General features: G+C 44.7%; 1 protein-coding gene across 1 annotated transcript in view; it reads right to left on the bottom strand.

The window, feature by feature from the left end:
* GALNT13 (polypeptide N-acetylgalactosaminyltransferase 13) overlaps positions 1–21,241 on the bottom strand; it is a 103,300-nt gene that overhangs the window by 56,185 nt on the left and 25,874 nt on the right. The window contains exons 3-5 of the mRNA XM_035331821.1: positions 16,824–16,992; positions 1,953–2,119; positions 752–959 (exon numbers count right to left, since the gene is read on the bottom strand). Coding sequence (XP_035187712.1) covers positions 752–959; positions 1,953–2,119; positions 16,824–16,992 — 544 coding nt within the window. The remainder of the gene's footprint in view (positions 1–751; positions 960–1,952; positions 2,120–16,823; positions 16,993–21,241) is intronic.

The following is a 21,241-nucleotide window of genomic DNA, read 5'->3' as shown; positions in this document are numbered from 1 at the left end:
ACTCCCAGGAGCTGAAAGCTGCTCACTCCTAACCCTGCCCGGGGCCTTCTGCTCGTCTGCTAAATCCGCTCTGCATGGCAGGAGTGACTGCCACACACCTTACCCCTGCAGCACGAACCAGTGCTGGCAAAGTCTCCTCCTTACTTCTTACGTCTAATAGTTCCCCCCACACACCTCTCCTCTTTTCTAACATTGGCAGTGGTGAGATAAACACATGACTATCTCTGCTTGGGGCTGCAGGACTCGAGCAGGGCTGGTTTTATCATACTGAGGCACCCATGCTTCACGGAGCAGACGCAACACGCCCTTGCTAAATGAGAGCAAAGCCCATCTCCTGTGTCTGCAGGCATGCGCGTGCAGAAAAAAGAGAAAACATGCAAGTTTCAGAGAGTGTGGGAGGTCACAGGGACAAGAAATAGTGCCTGATGAAAAGAAGGGAGAAAGATGGGCCAGGGCACTTGGAGCTCAGGAAGGTAAATGGTCTGTCACTGGCACTGCAACAGAAATCTGCTCTAAGAATCAAAAGGTTATCAGATATTTAGAATTACATTTAGATATAAATGTTACAGGATATTATATCTTCCTCTTAATCTTTTTAAATCTTTTTTTAAAATCTTTTTCAGCTCACTGCATTTTTTTCATTTTTGTTTTTATTATTTTTTTAGATGCAAGGCAATCAAGGAATGGGCTGGAGCCCCAGCTGAGCCTGGAGGCAGGTTCCCTGAACCCGGCCACGCGAGAGCCACCTCACCTGTCCTCCTTTATCCTGGCCAGCAGCGGCTCGAGCCAGCCCAGGGTGCACTCGCAGTGCGCGTCCAGGAAGGTTATCACCTGCCCTGTGGAGGCCGCTGCCCCTCGCAGCCGCGCGCGGATCAGTCCTGACCTCTGCTCCATCCGAATGATTTTTATGGAGACTTCCAGCTTTTTCACGTAATTCTCTAATGAGGCCTTCAAAAATTCTGCCAAAGATCATTGAAAAAAGACGAGAAACATTATTTTAGCTGGCTTCAGCAGCTACTGAGGACTCCAGATCTACCTGCAGAGTGTCTGTGTTGTGCTCAGCCGTCCAAGGGCTGCCTTGCATGAACGCTGGCATAACATGGGAAATGCATTTGGACACATTTATAGTTTTTCTGAAGACCAAGAACAGAGCTACAGAGGTTCACACTGCAACTTGGTTCAATGCAGCCACGGAAAACGGTCTGTGCAGACACTCATCATTACCCCAGCACCTCTTGGAACATCACAGAAAAAAGATTTTTAAGTAAGTCACAGTCAGTTTCCTAGAAATAAGTCAACAATCAATACTGAGTATAAAATGATTACAGTTTTGCTACGGCTAAATACAAATACGGCTATTTTTGATGAATTTCACCATTTGAACCCCCCAGAACTCCTAAATTTGTTGCTTTTAGAAAAATTACTTGGTCTTGCACAAGGTGAAGATGTTTATGGTTCCATTCATTCCATTTACAGAATACCATTCTATTTCCAGATAGTATCAGTTTCACGTTTCACAGCTTTATTTCTAAGCACTGATTTAAAAATAAGGCTACATTAAATTAAAAGGGCCAACACCAGAAGAAATGAGCCACAAATACCAGTTCATCAATAGAGCAGTAGAAGGAAATTGGCTCTGTCTGGACATTCAGTAAAACCTGAAACACAGCACAGGGCTCCTGAGAGACAGCGAGAGAGAGACAAAAAGAGAGAGATGGAGAAGGATCCTGCTGTTTGCAGCAACGTGAAATGAGAAACCATAGTGCAAAACAGCACTAATGAAATTCTGGATCGGCGCACCACACGTAGCCTTACAGCCCGATAACCAACCTTCGTCTCTGTTACTATTTGAAATTGTATTTTAGCTCTTGCCTATTGATGCAAAGGTGCAGCATCCTCAAGCAGCGCTACAAGGACACGTGAAGAGCAGTTCCCCCCCCACAAACACCCACCTCTCTCGCTGGCATCATCGACCAGGATGATTTCAGCAAGCAGGTGATGAGGCGAGCGGTTTATAACGCTGTACACGGTCCGAAGCAAAGTGCTCCAGGCTTCGTTGTGGAACACGATGACCACGCTTGTGTTCGGCAGCTCGTCAGGGTAGACTTTTGTCTTGCACCTGCCAACACATACAGAAAAAATAGATAGAAAAGGTGAAGTTAATCTTTAAGAAAAACCTAAGGAGCTCTACCAACAGGAAAGTCTCAAGGAAAAGAGGCTTTAAGCCTGGTGAACTGGAATTTTTCAAACCAGCTACTGATCTCTTCATGCTCCCAAGGGAGAAGACCAAGAAGCAGAGGGACTTGTAAATTCTGTTTTTGGGCTAGGAACGAATGGCAGAAGCCCCCAAAGGTGAGGCACCACTGCACTCACTGCCCAGGGAGACACAGGGCTCCTCGCTCCCACGTGTTTCTGCACCCTGAAATCAGCATCCGGAGCCACAGCCTGAGCGTTTCTGGCATCTCAAATGTAAAAACTGGCTGCACATAAGACAAGATGCCATTAATATACAGTGTATCAAGCAGTTAACAGTTAGGCTAAATAAGTCTTTTATTGTGACAAATCCCAAATCCTATGATTTCAGATACACAGGTCTCCGAGACCTTCCCATTTTCAATGGCTTCTCAAGAAGAAGAAAAAAATGACTATTTTCCAGAATACTCTGTATGCCCATTCAATGCCAGAACAAGTGGCAAAAATCTCACCTATTTTCTGAAACTGCAGAAATCAAGGCAAAGTGAACAACAGGTACCAAACACAGCTGATTTTACGAATGCACATTAGAGCTATTTGCTTCCTGCAAAAGTCAGTCCAGAAATCTGTGTATTCTCTCCAGATCTGACACATTTCAAAAATACAAGCATACCTACAACCATCCGTCAACACGGGTCAAATCTATTTAAACACACTCGGTATGGACTGTTAACCACAGTGACTTAAAATAGTTTCCACTTTATTTTATTTTATTTTCAATATTTCATTATTTTAGGATCTTCTAGCTCTAACCATTATATTGTCACTGTGCTCCTAATGCAGGAAAGCACGTCCAGCACAGATAGGTAAGTGTGTATTTGCTTTCTTCAGCAGAGGCATACACATACCAGAGAATTAACCTGTACATGAAGTAAGAATAAACTATGTACGGATTTTAGTGCATATTCTTTATAACACATGTTCAAAGCTTCACCAAAAAATTCTAAATTAGTGAATTATTTATTAGCATTTCCATACTCTGCATTCTCTGTGACACAAGCACAATATACCACTTGTATCTATGTTATATGAAAAATCAACCAGTCCAGCAAATGCAGTATTTTTAGGAGAAGCCTCCTTAGCACATCAAACTTCTGTATGAAGAGCCATGAAACAAATGGCTAAGGTCCCTAAGGAAAAGTCAGCTTGTCCATGCAGTTTCTTTCATAAACATCACCTACCATAACAAAACTCTCTTTAAGCTTTTCTTCTGCCTCATTGTCATCTTAAAAAAAAAGTGCTAACAATAGCTATCCACATACATATCCACATATATATATCCACACACACATATATATCCACACACATATATATAAGCACACATATACGTGTGCACACGTACGTAACAGTCTGGACATCCTTTGATGAGGACCGCTAAAGACAGCTTGTAAGCATCTCACATTTGCAACTTCAGCCACCCAATTAATTACATGTCTAGCCATCCATTCTGATTTAGATTCAAAGTTCATATAAAAAAAGTTTGTAACTCATTAACCTCCACGTCCACAGAGGTGCCTAAGAGCACTAGCTTAGCAGAACCATGTGTCCAAGCCCAGACGTTTTGAATTTATTTATTTCCACGGCACACTGAAAGGGCATGTACAAAGCTGGCATAATTCTGCTTGGCCCGTATTTCACAACAATCATTTTAATTATATTTGAAACAGATACAATTTTGGAAATTGGAAGAGATAACGTGACATAAGATTATGTTTCAAAATGTTCAGAGATATACACCAGCAGTGAAATGACAAGAAGGGAAGGAACAGATATTTCCTTGTTTGCAGCTCAATGCTAATTTGGTGGTACAAGCGGAATATTAAGGAACAGAATGTTTGTCATCAGGTTGTGTTTGCCAAGATCTCCAGAATTTTTTAGCTATCACTCTTGTCATTCTGCAAGGTACGTGAGGGTACCCAGAGAAGCTAAGGGCTAGGTAAGTTCAGGACATTTCTCAAGAGGTTGCGTGTCCTGTGTTTGCAGCAGACCCATCTAAATGATAACAAATCTTGCCGTAAAAGCCTGGGAGCAGCGTCCTTACTGCACGTCCTTCTGCAGAGCTCCCACTGACCACGTGAGGCAATGCACGGTGCGGGCAGGAATCCCTCTCCTCCTGTCACTACGGAGGGCTCTCTGCACGCCCCTCCTTAGGCTCTCAGACAATTACACGGGGGGATTATCCTCTCTGGAGGAGGATTATTCCATTCCCAAACGAGTTCATTCTGGCGGTATGCTATGTAGAGTTTCTCAGCTACATCAGGTGATGAACTGGGATTTGTTGATATCCTGTCTGCTCATCAGAGACTAAATTAAACCCATATACTTTGTTTAATTTGGGTCATTTGGTTTCAGCAGAAAATGCAAACGCCGGTACTTTGTTGGCATTGTAGCATAAAATCCCTATTTCATTAGATGTTAGTGCAGCACTCAACCTGCCCGGAGGAACCTGGACGGCACAGCGGGCCCCGCGCTGACCTCCAGGCACAGCACGCAGCAAACCCGGGACTCATGGAAACGGAGGCACCGCGGGAGGAGCAGCTCTGCAGATAGTTTAATGTCCTCCTGCTTTCTGGGAGCTTCTGGAAACCTTTCCGGGAGCTTTCTGGGAGCTTACACGGCACCTCTGCCATGTAAGGCAGAGGCCAGGGGCAAGGCATCACCCAGGCAGGAAAACTGCTGTGAGCAAAGGTAAATTTGGGGCTTGTCCAGGTTTGTGCTCTACCTATCAAAAAGTGTTTTTTTTTTTTGTTTGTTTGTTTTGTTTTGTTTTTTTTTTTTTTGTTTGTTTGTTTTTGTTTTTTGTTTTTTGTTTGTTTGTTTGGTTGGTTTTTTACACATTTTGGGGCTCCCTCCAAAGCTTCGAACACCACAAATTTTGACAGCCTAAGTTATTTAGGCAATCTGATGATTCCAGCCACTTTGGCTCCAAGAAAAACACGAAGTACCATGGCGTACACTCACCTTAAAGACAAGAACATTGCAGGGCAGAAGTTCGAGGCATATCCCATGTTTTAATTCTTACAGCACATTGCTTTCTCCTTACCTCAGAAAGAAGTTTTTTACCACTGCAGGCCAGTGACTTAAGGACCAAACTTTTAAAAAGCAGCTGTTCTGGAGCTGCAAACTGCGCACAGCTACAAACCCTCAGTGCTTGCTAACTGTGTGCGTTAACACAGCCACCTCCTGCACCGGGCACTGGCAGGACCTCAATCCACAACCACCAGTCCCACAGTGAAGGCGTTTATTGCCTGAACGAAACACAGATCCCGGGGGTTGTCCTGGGGGTTACACACCTAGGGGTTACCCGCCGAGGAGGCTGCAGGCCCTGCTCACACTGCTGCTGCCGTCCGGGCGCCGGTGCTGCTGGCCTGGCCTGTCAGCTCAGCACCGAAGGGCACATGGAGGTGAAGTAAGGAGGCAGGAGGAAGAGGCAGGTGGAGGCTGAAATACCAACTGGCACGAGGCCGAGACAGGTCTGAACGAGGAGTTCACACTTCTAACAATCTGCCTTTGTTCCCCGGTGGAAGCAGGACACCTGAGTTTTCACTCAACTCACCCTGAGAAGGGTGGCGTGCCAGGCTTGGGCTCTGTCCCGTCCCCTTCCCCAGGACAGTTTGGCCACCGCCAGTCCCCGTCCCACCCCTGCGGCACACCTCTGCTGGTGTTGCAGCGAGCAGACACCCGCCGAGCGCCCTGCTCGCACGGAGGCGTTTCTAAGTGCAGGGAGGATAAAAACCTTCCACTTCCCGTTACCGAAATAATTACCGTGACTCACACCGCATTTTTTCTACTTCAAAAATACACCGCGCACCGAGGAAGTGATAAATAAGTCAGCTGCTCCTCACGCAGCTATCACACACAAGGACTCCTGCTTTGCCCCCCCCCCGTTATTTACAATGCATGCTGATTGTTCAACATACACCAACACTGGAAACGCTTTCCCAGAAACACTGGTTTTTCTCATGCAGTCATCAGATGTTACTTTATGAATACACATGAAGTAAATACAGCTGTTTAAATGCGAGAAAAACACATTTTTCAAGATCAATAACATGGAAACAGAGTGAGACTCTATTTACCATCTTTCCCGTTGGCGAATTACGTGCGCGTGAAGGGCTGCGCTGTGAGTTTCTCTCTTGCAGAATTGTACTGAGGCTCTCAGGAAGCAACTCAAGACAGAAAGTCTTGCAAAAGGGCAAAATACTTGGAGGAAAAAAAGAGAATATAACTATTATATACAATTTATTATGTACGGTTCTTGATAGGATGCATTGGGGAACAAAGAATAGATGCAGTTTATACGGCTCGTGGGATTTTCAGGATTATTTAGTCATTACCTTCTGGTGCTTCACATCAGTGAAAATGCAAAACATGAAAACACAAAGAAAAGGCTTGTAATGCTGAACACTGGCGCGATCCCTTTTACTAAAGCAGACTTGGCCCTGCCGACCAGCCTGCCGCAGGACCGCAGCCGCCGTGGTGCCACCAACGCATGTGGCCTCTCCGGGAGCACGGCAGCAGGATGCGCCCTCACGGCTCCGTCCCCATCAGCGGTAGGGCAGGGCAGCTGTCTCACACAGCTCATGGATGGGTTTGGAAAAAGAGAAACACGAGGCAGCCCGGGAATCAGCGAGATGCAGGGGCTATCGGTCCAATGCAGCACAGGGATCCAGATTGCAGGCACAAACAGACCGAGCATCCAGCAGCAGTGCGTGCCGCAGGCTGAGGTAATAGGAGGAGAAGAAGGATGAATGCACCACTTCCCTGAATTAGTAAACCTTCGGCTTGCCACACAGTGTGTCCTCCATCCATTTTTAATTCAGATTTATGTTCTGGTTAATACTACATGCACAACTGCGGCAGTGTATTCATTCAGGTATCCAACACGTGTTTATGTGACCGTGTACAGACACCTATGCATACATAAACACACACATGCAGATAGGAAGAGGACTTGAACAGTGCCTATGACCCCACTAATCCTCAGCTGCATCCAGCCCACCAGGCACTCGCAGAGGTTCAGCAAGGCAGGCGGGCAAGGCAGAGGTCTCCTGACACCCCTCGGACGGCCCTGCCACACACACCTCTTCCTCCCGCCGCTCACCACAGCCACGACCTTAGTGCAGCCCGTTTCCTGAGCACGGATGCCTCCCTGCAGCTAATGCAACCACAAGCCCTCAGCTCATCCAGCGCAGCCATCACGCCTCGTACCTACACTACCATGTACGCTACAAGGTCATAGCTCAAAAACTGACAGCGGTACCAGGACATGAGAAAAACTCGCTCCTGTTTTCACAGCAATGCACCTTAAGACCCGTAACAAAGAATGGCATAGCCAGAAGTGATGAATGCAGCAAGATCATCTGCAGCACTGCGAGTTAAAAATGCCAACACTGGAGTTTATTTAACTGCCAAAGCATCAGAAGTTATATGGCAAATTAAATCAATAAACTCATCTCTGTATGGAATGGTTACCTTCCAGTAAACTTAATACTCTGCAGTATTATTATCACTGTCTTAGGGCCATGTCCAGGTATGTCATTTTTCCACAAATGATCAACAATTACTTTACACAAAATGAAAGAATTCACCTTTAAATAGGTTATCACATCCCCAGAGTGGTTTTCCTTCTAGGATGAATCAATATTGAATTTATATTTAAATAAAGGACAAAGAAGAAAACAGGAAGAAGCATCATTAATTTTTAACACATACTAGAAGAGCTCCACGTATTTAAACGTGTTCTTATTTGGGAAAAAGCATCTCACATGCCAGTTCCTGGGAAAGCGTTCACCACTTCTCAAGTGAGCTCAGGGAAACTCAGATATTTATTTCTAGGTAACTTCAGCAGTGCTCGCCTCACAAGATGCCAAACCATATTCATGTGTATTGATTACACGCCAGGCACTTTATGACGCTTTATTCTATGCTAATAGCACATAACGAAGGTTGTTTGTGCTCTGCTGTATCTGGCTTTTTATCTGTATCATGGTCAGCAATGAAAGAGGGCCACTTCTGGTTTCCCTCGCGGAGAAGGACAACCAAAAGCCCTGTTTCCCTTTGGCAAGACGCACCACGCACCTCACACGAAGCCAAACTCAGCCCCGGCGTGATGCAGCCTTCGGAGCGGCCGCACACACCCGCGGAGAGCTGCATTTCGCTGCTTGGGGCTTTGGTTTTGTTTGCTAAAAATTGCACTTTGGAGTATAAGTCAAGCACTCACAGCACGCAGTAATTTATTTCTGAGTAAGCCGTAACTTTTGTACCAGAGAACCCTGTGGCCTAATTTATGCAAATAAAAGGTAAATCGAAAATAACTGAAAAGGAATTTATTTCACTTAGAGGAAAGAACTGTGCCAGAACCGCATCTACATTGCCTCACTGAATGTTGTGGTATCAAGATACTCCAAAGCTAATCAATTCTTATATCCAGCAGATGAAAGATGTGAAAATCTCATGAAAAATGTTCTCTGGTATGTCATTGCAGAGTATGAACAGGTTTGCACTTTGTAGGAGCGGAGACCATTCCAAGCCCACCTTCAGCTACCTCCGTTCATCAGGCTGAACAGCCTGAACATCAAGTATTCCTTGGGGGGTTTCAACCCCAAACTCTGCTTCAATATTTTAGAAGTTACTTCAGAAGTCATTTACTAAATGCTCAAAGTTCTTTTGATGTTTGAGGAAGACCATAACAATACAACACAGTATTATTATATTATTATTAGAATTATTAATTATTACTATATTACAAGCAAACAACATTGTGTAGAGGATGCTTTTTCAGAGGACTTTACTACAGGCCCCTTCTTTCTTTCTCTTCTTTTTCAAAAAAAAAAAAAAAATCTAAGATCTGCCACTCCTAAGCCTTCCAACTGTCAGAACAAGACAGAAGTTTGCAGAAACAGACTTAAACTGATGAGCTGGTTGTAGCAGCACCTATCACGCTGCATGGCGGAGATGGCGTTTGCTTGTCCCAGTCCCTGACCTCTTCGATATAAAATAAAATAATAAAAATAAAAACCAAGCATAACCATGAGCTTTTTGGCTTTTTGCCCAACAGGTACATACAGAAGCTGAACTTTGCTCCTCGTGACAACCGGCTGGCCAGCGGCAGCAATCACAGCAAGCAGCCGCCTCCGAGCCCTGCCCTGCCAGGCAAAGGGACGGCTCTACACGAAGGAAGCAATTTCATGCTCGAACAGCCCTGCGCTATTAAAGCAGCAGGCTGGGTTTCAGCCGCTTCCCAGGGTAGATGCTGCTGCCAGAGAGGGCTGGGGGTACACGGGGGGGCTGCCCTGGGGCCGCTGCCCAAGGAAAAGCAGGACTGAGACAAGATCATGTAGCAGAAATATGCATCTTCTGCATTTATGTAGTACATATCCTCCCCAAATGCATACCGCGTGAGGACTAAAACCGAACAGTTTAACCTGTCATTGCTAGGTTATTTAGGTTATTTGCAGTAAAGCTAGGAACATGTTAATCCTTGTAATGTGGGTAACCCTAAAAAACGTGAAACAGCAGCAGTTTTACAAGACAAGCAGGCCAGGTAAATCAACATCTTCAATCAACCACCTTCAGCTCCCATCACCGCCCCCTTTTCCAAGGCTCTGGGGACAAGCCGCGTGCCAGCCGTCCTGCAGACGCCGTGGGAATGGATGATGGTAAGGGGCCGCTGGGGCTGGCTTCCAAGACAGTCTGCAAATGCATGCCTAGAAGGAAACTGAGAGCAACACCCCCCAAATACCATTAAGTCCTTGCCACGGGAACTAAAGACCTTCATTTTATACACACCACTAAAGTGTTGATTAATATCCAAAGTCACTTGAAACCATCAATAAAGGAAATAGCTCTTCTTTTTGATGCTGCTTTAGGGCAATTTTTCCATAAATAATATCATTCTTTACACTTAAGTAGAAAGACTTCTGGGGCCTCTCCAGTGAGGCCTGTACCCGAAGCTGGCAGTCGTGCTCCCAGGAACTGACATTTGTTTTCAGCTACTTTACAGCTAAGTAAGGAGTTCTTTCACTTCGTGTCCCCATATTAACTGCCCAGCTCCAAACAGAATGCGCACCACATAAAGCAGCACGCCAACGAGAAGTAGGTTTGTATTTCTGGAAATCACACTCTTTCGAAGCTCTCTGAACAAAGGACATCTTCAAGGATCCGTGTGTATCAGTGCCTACAGATAAATGCCACCACTGAGCACCAAGAGCTCGGCCAGCAGCCAGGAACGCTTGCACCGCCTCCACACGCAGTCCTCTCTAGCAGCATTTCTGCCACTTTTGTGCACCTCCAGATGTAAAGAAGCTTCATCCAATTTCAGATCAACAATAGTAGGCCACTTCCATTCCAACCTGTTGTACAAATACACCCTGCTGAGCATTTCCATGTTCCGCTCTCCTTCTGCGCGGGATCCAACGCCTCCCCTTTGTGTCCGTGGCTGTTCTCTCACATGCAGCAGGCTCCACTTGGCACACGCACAACATCCTCATCTCTGCATCGCCCGCTCCTTGCCGAGACCACAAATAACTAGTTGGCACTCTGATACAGTAATCGGAAGAAGGGCACTAGAAGGGAACTAACGCAAACTGCTGGCATTGAGCGGGGCTCGCAGGAGCGATCCCAAGCCCACCTGAAGACGTGCTCCCGCAGCTCTGGCACGCTTGGTGGAGGCCAGGGGTCTCCGAGCTTTGACAAAGGGTAACCAACACAATGACACCGCTTCGTTTTTAAATGCAGCAGCAATCCTGTGCATGAGAATCTCGTGGTGATGGGTACTGCTTTGGCAGCAGGGGAATTATGAGTTAAGGACCGGGGGAAGCCAAGGAGACGCTGCAAGGGAAGCACAGGAGGGGCTGCAGGCACTTTGCAGGTGCAGCTGCACCCTCTCGGGCATCCAGCAGGCCCGGCTGCAATGCAAGTAACGAATAAAACACCCTGTGAGCTCCTGTTAGGGTTGCTCTGAGGCACACCAGCTGCCACATGGAGTGTAAGTAGAATGTCCCCCGATATACCTGGATGCTTTTGAGAGAGGCCGTCATTTGGAAGCACCAACTTCAGCGTCTGTGTGGAAGCTTAACCGAGAGGAGCTCCCCTCCCTTAGGGCACGTAAGGCAGTGGGGTGATGCGTGCTGCCCCTGCCCCGCCAGCCCCCTCCGTAGGAAGCTGCAGTACTCAGTTACAGCACAAAGCCAGGCAGAACCAAAGCCCGGCTCTACGGGGACAGGGCAGCAGAGGGGAAGCAGCAACAGTTTGTAATCGTGCCTCTTGTGATACAAAAGCGCAGGTGAAAGAAAACCAGTTCAGAAGCCATCTGTTGCCTTGTGAGCATATCTTCCTCACTGCTGGAGAACTACTTTTCATTTTTTAATCCTTTAGCTAATTTATGCGTTGGGAATTGCCTTCGATCCTGTCCAGGTTCCCTGCATGTCCCTCCTCCCTGCTGGCAGTCTCCCCAGGTAATCCCCCCCCTCCCTGCCCCACATAGGCAGAGAGGAATAATGTCTGAATTGTCACTTAAAAATAATTTCTAGCTGAAACTAATTATGATTTCTCCCCGACCTTTCTTGTTCACGGGTGGTTTATAGTTTCTCTACGCATAACTTTATACTCACAGTAGAATCTTAAAACATAAATTAGCTTTTAATTATATGAAGCAGTGGGCAGACAAAACCTGGCAATAAAGGAACTCGTGTACTTCAACCACCACAACTGAGAGCTGGGAAAAGAACTACTGCGATACTTGCTGGTGCAAGACAAACGGATTAGATGTGAACATCACAAAACACAACAACCTGCCCTCCCTTATCAGGGCTAAATTGGATGAAGAACAAGTAGGGGCCTCACCAAAAAATCTAATCACAGCTTCTCGCCCAGGAACAGAGTCGGAGGCACCAAAGGACTTTCACAGATACTCACAGGCAGCGATTGCTACTTCTACACCACTTCTTTCAGGGCTCCTTTTCCCACCCCGTGACCGTGTATCACGGTTCTGGATTTGCAGGAGCCAACACAAAACCATAGCTCTGCATTTAAGCCAGGATTACGGTTGAGAAAAAGGTGGGGGCGAGCGTAACAGCAATGCAAGCATTCCTTTTGCTCCTGAAACTTCGTACCATGTGCTTTCTAGGAGGCCTTCTGGACGTGCACTGACAGCAATACGTAGAATGGTCCAGGTACCAAAAATAATCTCGCAAAGACCACAGTCACAAAAGACCTTGTTAACTATATTCACCTAGGCATTTGCTACTTCCCTCCAGAGTCGTAAAAATCAGTTCTGAAAATCTTCCTCACCTTTCCCATTGTGAAATGTCAGAAAGAAGCAGCAGCAACTTGTAAATTGCACCAGAGCTGTCAGGGAGCTGGGACAAACCAAAAAAAAAACAGCAAGAAATAACCACGATTCTGGCATTGTAAAAAGCGTCAGAGCAACAGTTGAGCCTTTTCAGTCCTCGCAACGTGTGATGAACCAAATTAAAAGGATCCAAAAAAAAAAAAAAAACTCATTGGAAAATCACTACAGAAAAAAGCAGCATGTTTTTGTTAATTATTTTTTTAAAAAGAGGTTCTGAATGATCAAATAACTCAAAATTTCTCAGCAATTTCTAAATGATCAAATAACTCAAGTTCCTCAGCAATGAACTTTGAGACACTGTTTCCCCCAGACAGGACTGACTTTACTTCTCAAATGGGTGGCAGTTTTCAAGGTCTTTCCCAACTCCTAGGCTTGGGCAAGCTTCCCTAGAGCCTTTGTTTTGGAAACCCATGCTGATGGATAATTTTAAGTGCAGCTTCTTTAACCAAAGTAAATATACTAAATATTTACCATACTGCTCAGAAAGCTATATTGCTTACTAAGAATATCAAGAATTTTTATTGAAATTTAATAATGGATGTTCTTGCCTTCATCAGAAGTCAAGAAAAATTGTTACGGTACGTCTCTTAATATTCAGAGGTTTCCATAACATGAAGTTGACAAGGCCAGTGGGAACTAACCATGGCCCAAAGTTTTCAAAGATAATCTAAGCTTTTCAGACAATGTAAAGGTTAATGATGCAGGTATTTGGTACAGCTTACATCCCTGCTCAGTTGTTTTGATTCTGTACAGCAGCTGAAATGTGGTGGTTATGGATAATTGGCATTAGCAAACTCTGCACACCCCAGACTGCTGTTTTAAAACAGGTTTTCCAGAGCAGAAAAGTAAAAGCATTTTCTTATGTGAGTTTCTGATCAGAAAATGTATGCTCGTAAGCACACGCACAGCACAACAGCTAACTTAAACCTAAATTTCCATGATGAGAAAGCCCAATTATAATGGTTTAGCAATTTGTAAAATAGCACTTGCAGCTATTCATTCATAAAAGACAGATTTCCTCTCTCGCTGCAGAATACACTTGGAAGCAAAATTACACATTTCTATGTTGAATTAAACTGTTCTTAAGGTTTAATCAATAGCTAGTTCAAATTAGATCTGACATTGATTAGAATCTTCCAGTTGGCCATTACCAACAGAGCTCAGGCAATCCAATGGCACTCTTTGGCGCGCTACGCTAGGCGTAATGGGAAGCAAGTTAAACAGCTAGCGTGGCAGTTGCATTCATTAGAGGGAATTAAAACATCAACACAGAAGCGGGGACGGAGTGGAATTCAGGCGTACACATTCTTTACAGCACACGGCAGGTGGATTTTGTGAGCTCCTGATGAGAGACCTCATTCCTGCTGAAGTCTAAGCAAGCTCTCGTTGACTTCGCATCAGGTCTATTCATAAACATCCCTGTTTGGGAGAATGATGAGATGAGAGAGAGAGAGAGAGATGATTTTTTTAATTATTATTTTTAAAGAGACCTAACATTTTTCTCCCTCATTTTACAAACACAAGTACTGTGGGTGCCGTGTAAATCCTACATTAACTCACAGTCATCAAACGACTGATGTGAAAGCTGAGTGTACGTTTTTTGTTGAAGAGGGGGTGTGGGAATGCAGACACATCATTTTCTGCTTTGAGCCTACACTTGTCTTCTTCGTGCTCGGCGGTGCCGTCACTGAGCAGGAGGCACCCAGCCCCTTCTCCAACACCTTGGTGTGAATCCGGCCCCAGACCGAGGGTTGCTGCATCTCTTATTATTCATCTAATTTTGCCAAGGATAACTTCCTGGCCTCTGAAAGAAAAGCTTGTGTTTCCGAGTAAAAGGTGTGGTAAGTTAGACACCCAGCACAAATCAGATGGAGGCCTCCATCCCCCACCAATGAAAGTAGGTTGTTCTGACAGACACTAAATGCATTAACCATAAAATCATATTCTGCCTTAACAGTAAAGCATTATGAAGTGGCACTGAGAACAATTTAATGCTCCTTAAGGACAGAATATGTACAGAAAGCATCTGGCAGAAGAGGAAAGTATGAAAATGATTATTTTTTCCAAACCCCGCAATACTTTGTCTTTTCAACGCCGATAGAATACAAAACTTCTTTTCATCAAAGAAAAGCACTTTGATTCCTCTCAGTATTAAGTAGCTCATCTCCCTCTTACACTGGGCATTCATTTTCCTTGTTGGTTCAGAATTCACTTTCCTTTCAACCACTGCTGACAGGAAAAGGAGAAAGCTCCTCGAAGCAGACCGAGAAGCACTGCTGTCCTCGTTCCAGCGTGCTCAGCACTCGGTCCCGTTGCTTGCTTCAGGTCTCGAGCGAGGGGATCCCGTTGTGCTGACCTGGCCATCACTTGGGTGGCATAAATGTACGCGGGCCCTCTGCCAAGAGCATCGTGGTAGGAGAAAACCATCAGGAAAAAGCCGGGCCAGCAGCCCCCCACATCCCCCTCGTTTCCCAGAACCGTCCCTGCGCCTGCTGGAACCACCTCAGGGCTGAAGCAGGGCTGAAGCAGGGCAGGCAGTGCAGAGCAAACAAGCAAAAAGCAATCCAGCCTTTCCGATGCTCCCATCACATGAAGTACATCCTTACCGGCAATAGTCTTAGGTACTGCTTTACGGAAAATTGGCATCAACAAATTGCAAATGATCGTGCTCTGGAGAAGCATCGCCTGCGCTGCTTGTGAATAAGGTCTGCTGTTAAAGTAACGCTTCTGTTATTTGCATACACTTAAAAATAAAATCCAGGGGGAAAAAAAAGTACTTGATTTTAAATTTGATGGGAACCTGAAGAATCTGATTTGAAACAAAGCATAATAAGAAGGATTTCAGCTAACTGACAAATCAGCTTAAAAGTTAAAAATGATGGGAGACTTTAGAAGACCTGGCAACTTGTATACATTCAGCCATGCTAATATTTGTCTACATTTGCATTTCTTACAAGCTGCGGCAGCTAGAATGATAGGATACAACATTATCCTTAAAATGCCATATTGTAAAATAAGGGGAAACATTAAGGTTGTTTTTTTTTGGTGATATATAGCTTGCCTTAAAGTTTTCATAAACCCTGCAAAGGCTCATGTGCATAAATCAATTCCCCAGTACATATTAAGGAGGTTCAGAGCATCAGACATTACATTACCAGCAGTGCAAGCTCCAGCCAGTTTGAATGGGGAGAATTGTTTTAAGGCAGAGCTGAAAGACTAGAGAAGACAGTGCAGCAGAACTGGTGTCTACCCAGCTGTGAACACGAGCCTTCAGACAGCAGAGCTGTTCACAAGCCTTCTCACCTGCTCAGACAGCATCTTCTATACAGCATCTCCCATCTTTTAATTCCCATCAAACTGAAAACACACGGGGCACCTAAGTGCGTTTAGCAGCTAGGTTTCTGTATTTTCCTTTTAGCATGTCTTGTAAAAAGGAGGTGTTTTATGCAAGTCAACAACAGGCATCAGTATTCATAACTATAGTTTGTATAGTTTGTATTCCTAACTATAGTTTGTATAGTTCGTATTGCACAGTCTCAAAGTCAGCCCAGAAACTTCAAGCATCACCCCAAAACTATGGCTCTAAGTTAAAAGACCTAAATAAATAAACAAACAAACAATCAAACTTTAAAACCTTCAGATCTGAAAAACGGCACATTTTGAAAAAGGTTCTTTACAATTGTGATTGCTCCAGAAATGCCTATGGACAGGACTAAAAGAAAGTTACTTCCTGCACGCCAATTGCTAGGATTGGCAGTGTCCTCTTATCAGAGTTAAACTGTCAACTTTTAATGCCATTTTTCAAATGCCAATAGCATGATTATGAAAATTTACAAAGTAGACATTGGTATTTCATATTATTTTAAAATCTTAAAGTTTTCCTTGGGAAAAAAATGCCAAACAGCGTTTGTTACGCGCCACAATGTAAATTGATTGCTGTAAGCTAACGATTTTCACCTATTCACAAAATAAATTGCATAGGATCATAACATTCGTGATGCAGTAACTCTTTTCCTAAGAATGTGTGAATAAGAAGCCAAATGCAGAACTGGTAAACCCTGGACTTTTCAAGCAGCTGCTTTAGGCAAGCACTGCTGCTCACACCCACTTGGGATCAACCAGGCTGTACCTGAGGCTTTGAAATGAGGAGGAGCCTGGCGTGGCTTTGCTGCTTGCCCCCATATGCCAAGAGTCATGCGGGACCTTGGGCACTCACCCGTCTAGTCTCACATCGGGTAAACTTCTGTTGAGAGCAATCAAGTCACTGGCCATGAGGTTGAACTGGTTGATTTTAAACAGCTCCTTCATTTTCTCCTGGTCATCCTTAGGAATGAGCACAGCCTTTCCCATCTCTCCAGGTCCTTCTTGGTTTCGAGAGATAACAGCTGGAATACAAGATAGCAGAAGGCCAACTTTTAATACACGGGTGTCCGTTTGATTCTGCACCACCAGGGCTCCACAAGTTGGCATTTGAGAAAGAATGTTAAAAAAATACGTAACAATAACAACACATCAGAGTTTTCTGTATGCTAAACTGAGAGATTTTATGTCTATCTGGATCTGAATATATCTGCTTCCGTTCGAACACGATAAAAAACAGCTTTGTGCACTTGCAGCTTGTAGCTGGAATCACACTGACAGCACATGAATATTCCCAAGAGAGACGCCAGAATTACAACGCACAGCACCACATTCTCAGAGATCCTGCAAACCAAAGGGTTGGACAACACCTTCATAGCTGCCGGAAGTACTTGAAGAACATGTAAATTAAAGCCATTCTAACTAACTTCTTGTATTATTAATTTAGTCCCAGCTGCCAGGCATATGACATTATAAACCTGTCCTTTAAAAAAACAAAGGAAAACAAACCAAAAACCCTGTCCCTGCATCTCATTTTCTTGCCCCTAAAATCATCCTGAAAAATATAGTATCCCACCCTTGTTACAATTAAAGATTAGTTTTAAGCAATATGTGTACAGTCAGTTCGTTATTAGGTCTGAATCTTCTGAATCTTACTAACTTTGAGAAATTTGACATCACAGTGACAACAGTTGGGCTCCAGTGGAAATGATGCTATCCTAGCACCTCACCCAACCACACTCACAAAAAAGAAACTAAAGTAAAAGAATTCTTCTTTAGAAAACAGTACGTAATAAGAAAGGAAACATCCCAAGTACTCCAGTGATTATAACCACGATTCTGAGGCAAGCAGCCACCAGAAGGGTGACAGAAGCACCCTCTGTGTCCTCCTCCCACCCCAGCGTGCAGCTGAGCCGCTGAGCCCAGCTTCTCCATGCACTCTGCAGAAGTTGCATCAACCAACAGGACAAGGGAAAACCTGGACTGAGACTCATTTGACGTTCATATCACAAATCAGCCTCTCGACTCAGGCTGAATAATTAATACTGATTAATTTTTTGGCAGTGATAACTGTTACTTGTTACTCTCAGGAATAATAAACCCCAGTGCCATGGCCACGTCCTGGCAGGGCAGGGACTGCCCGGGCACATGCGGGCAGCAGCCGATGCTCACCGTGACCTTCACCAGGCTGAGTGTGCCTGAAACCCAGCCCTTGGCCCAACATTATCTGCCTGAGGGAAGGGATCTGGCAGTCCTGCTTTTATTTTCTGCCACCGCTGTCCATCCTCAGCAGCAAAAGTATTGTGAAAAATTTGATTCTTGCTGTCCTCAAAGACTGGCACTTAGGAAGGCTCCACTAGCTGAACAGTAATTAGAGAACGTGTTTTTGCAACTAAGAGTGCTAGGAGAATGAAGCCTTTTCTAAAGCAATGCACGGAAAGTAAGACAAGTTACTTCTTAAGGAGAAAAGTGATTTTTTCTGAGCAAACCAGACAGTGCTTGCTAGAAGCATCTCCCAGAAATTTACTAAAAGGTTTGTTTCTGCAGCTCTACTTTACGCTTCATTTGAGCAAAGAACATTTTAGAGGTATTATTTGATACATTTTCATCCTTCCCTCTGATCAGAAGCAGCACTTTTATATGCTGCAACAAGAAGAAATGAATTAGGTTTCGCTGCGATTACAGGCGAGATGAAATTACTCTCAGATGGCTGCTTCAATCCAGGGCTGCTCTGGCATCCTAAGTGGCGATTCGGAAGCTGCGTGTGCCCAGCGTGACTTCCCAAGGACGACAGCCTCAGTGGTTAACGTGTACTGGGGTAGGCAGCACCCTCCCTGGAGCCAAACAGGCGGTGGCACCGGCACGAAGCGCACGCTCAACATGTCACCAGGTACATTTTTTGTATCTGAGCAGAACTGCTGATTCCTCTCACCTGGCTTTGGGAAGGGAATTAACGATGATACTGCTCTTTATGTTCCCTGTTAGGTAGAATTGCGTCTTAGAGAGCATACCTCACACTCAAACCCATTCAGACCTACCAGCAGGAAGAAAGCCAGCACGGGAAAACCAAGCCTGCTGTTCCTGCAGCTGCCTCTCCGAGCAATCCCGCAGCTCTCCGCAGCCACACCGCTTCTGCCCGCTTGGACCCTCCCCGTCCTGCACTGTGCATGTATGCACACCATCACATGTGGTACGTGCTGATAAATTCCTCCTGGGACACTGCATAAGGAATATTTATGCAACGCGTAACAGGAACATAAAATACTTGGAATTAATGGCCGGTAATTAAACTCTGCTATACCATCACTTTCTGGAGAAATGACGAGGCTCTGCAGACTGTGATTTGAAGAGGAGGTCCCTCAAGCTGCAAATTTTGTTTATGGAAATAAACTCTGCCTCCTTCTGGTTGCTGAAGGCCGAGGGCCCCAATTTATCCAAAAAGCAGCCAGGAGCAGACTTCATAAATGAGTCAGCCGAGCCACAGAGGTGATGGAGAAGCACAGAAAGAAGCTTGGCCAGTGCCCTCTGCCATGAAAAACACCACAGGAATGGAAAGGAACAAATTCCTCCAAAAAGGCAGGAGGTCAGTTCCACCTCCCTCTGAAGCAGGAACAAGGCACCCACGCTGAAACGCGGGTGAAGCAGTAGGCAACATACTGAGGTGATTTGATTTTCTGCTGAAATTCTTCGGATTTGGCTAAAATCTTCTTAGTGGCAGTTTTCTTCTACAGAAATCAGAAACTTTTCATTAAAACGTATTGTCTATGAAAAAAATACGTGAAAATAATTTATCAATGTATTATTAGCAGAATGATAATTATGACAGTAAATTTGCAGCCTCTCCTTATAGTAAACCCACTGCTAAAACTGTACTCCCCAAAACATGCAGAATACCTTCAGTGAAGGGTTCCAGATTGCAGCCCACACAGCACAGACAGCTGCAGAGGATGCGATGTTCCAGTGTAAATTCACTGGAAATTCATTAGAAATCCCAGCTCATTTGCACTGTACCAGTACAGGGACTCAAATTTACCTCTGCCTGAACAATTTTGCTCATCCTGCTTGAAAGCAAGAGTTACATACTCCATCTGCAGAGCTTATTTTTTGTTACAAGATTCGGTGTTCTGTTTGCTAAGGTTCATCAAGATGAAATTTCGAAGAGATTTTGCTGTCCTGAAGTTTATTCTAACTAAGGACTAAGTATATATCATAACACCAGAGATGGAAGGAATATTTAGCAAACAGATACACTGCAAATATTCAGTCTGACCCAATTTTTCATAGAAAATTGAATTTACGTTTTTGCTTGCACTGAGTATTTCCCAGAAAATAAAGATCTTGTCAAAAGTTTTCTAGTACCAACTTGGCCTTCTAATTGCTTATAGCCACAACGAATATTTCTACTGGAGTGCTTTGCTATTTCAACCCAAACACACCTTTTTCTTTTTTCTTTTTTTCCAGATAATGGTACTGCGGTCATTTGATCACATTTTTATTTTCTGCTCTACCTCCTTCCTAGGAACTACGGGACACTGCATTAGTGCAGCATGCTTCCAACCCCACCATTCCAACGCGTTATGAAATACCAGACCTGTATCCCAGCTTTTCATACCAAACTCGTCACGCTGTAAATATATATATTTCAGCCACGGATCAAAACCGTAACGATCTCTGCATCTAGAGGATTAAACAAAACCCCCACCGTAATCTGTTTCTTAAATATTCCGAATGCATGCATGGTAAAAGAGGCAACAATCAGCCAACGCGCGCTGCTGCTGATTAGGAATTACTCCGTCTGTACCGCTGTTAAAAAGCTAAAATGAGCACAGCGAGCAATTTCCTTCCAGAGTACGTCTTAAAAAATATCACTTAGGACTTACCGTACAAAATACCTTTCCCAAGTAGCTTTTATGCTTCTTTTTGATAGCATTGTGGAGAGCACTGACTTGGAAAGACTGGGGGGGAACAGCTTTGACCCTCTGCCACAGCAACGAGAGGAAGGTCAAATTGTCAGATGCCGGCTGCCTCCAGGCCCTTTTCCCCGTGGGAGAGCTGATCCACCCCACGAAGGCTGCCCACCAGGAGCAGCCCTCCCAGCCCAATCCCACGGCAAAAGACGGTGCTGCCGTATATCGGGTTTGACTTTTCTCTACCAACATTACCTGGCAGACCAGCAACGAGCTTATTGGGGTGTCTGACCCACAAAGGCTTTGGAAGTGCTTTTACTCCTGCTGAGTCAAAGCCTTTAGGGAATACGAATGCCAAGTTTCACTT

The sequence above is a fragment of the Oxyura jamaicensis genome, chromosome 7 (genome assembly GCF_011077185.1).
Source record: "Oxyura jamaicensis isolate SHBP4307 breed ruddy duck chromosome 7, BPBGC_Ojam_1.0, whole genome shotgun sequence".
NCBI classification, from domain to species: Eukaryota; Metazoa; Chordata; class Aves; order Anseriformes; family Anatidae; genus Oxyura; species Oxyura jamaicensis.
The sequence above is the reverse complement of the archived record's forward strand: the minus strand, read 5'-3'. Positions and strand labels throughout refer to the sequence as shown.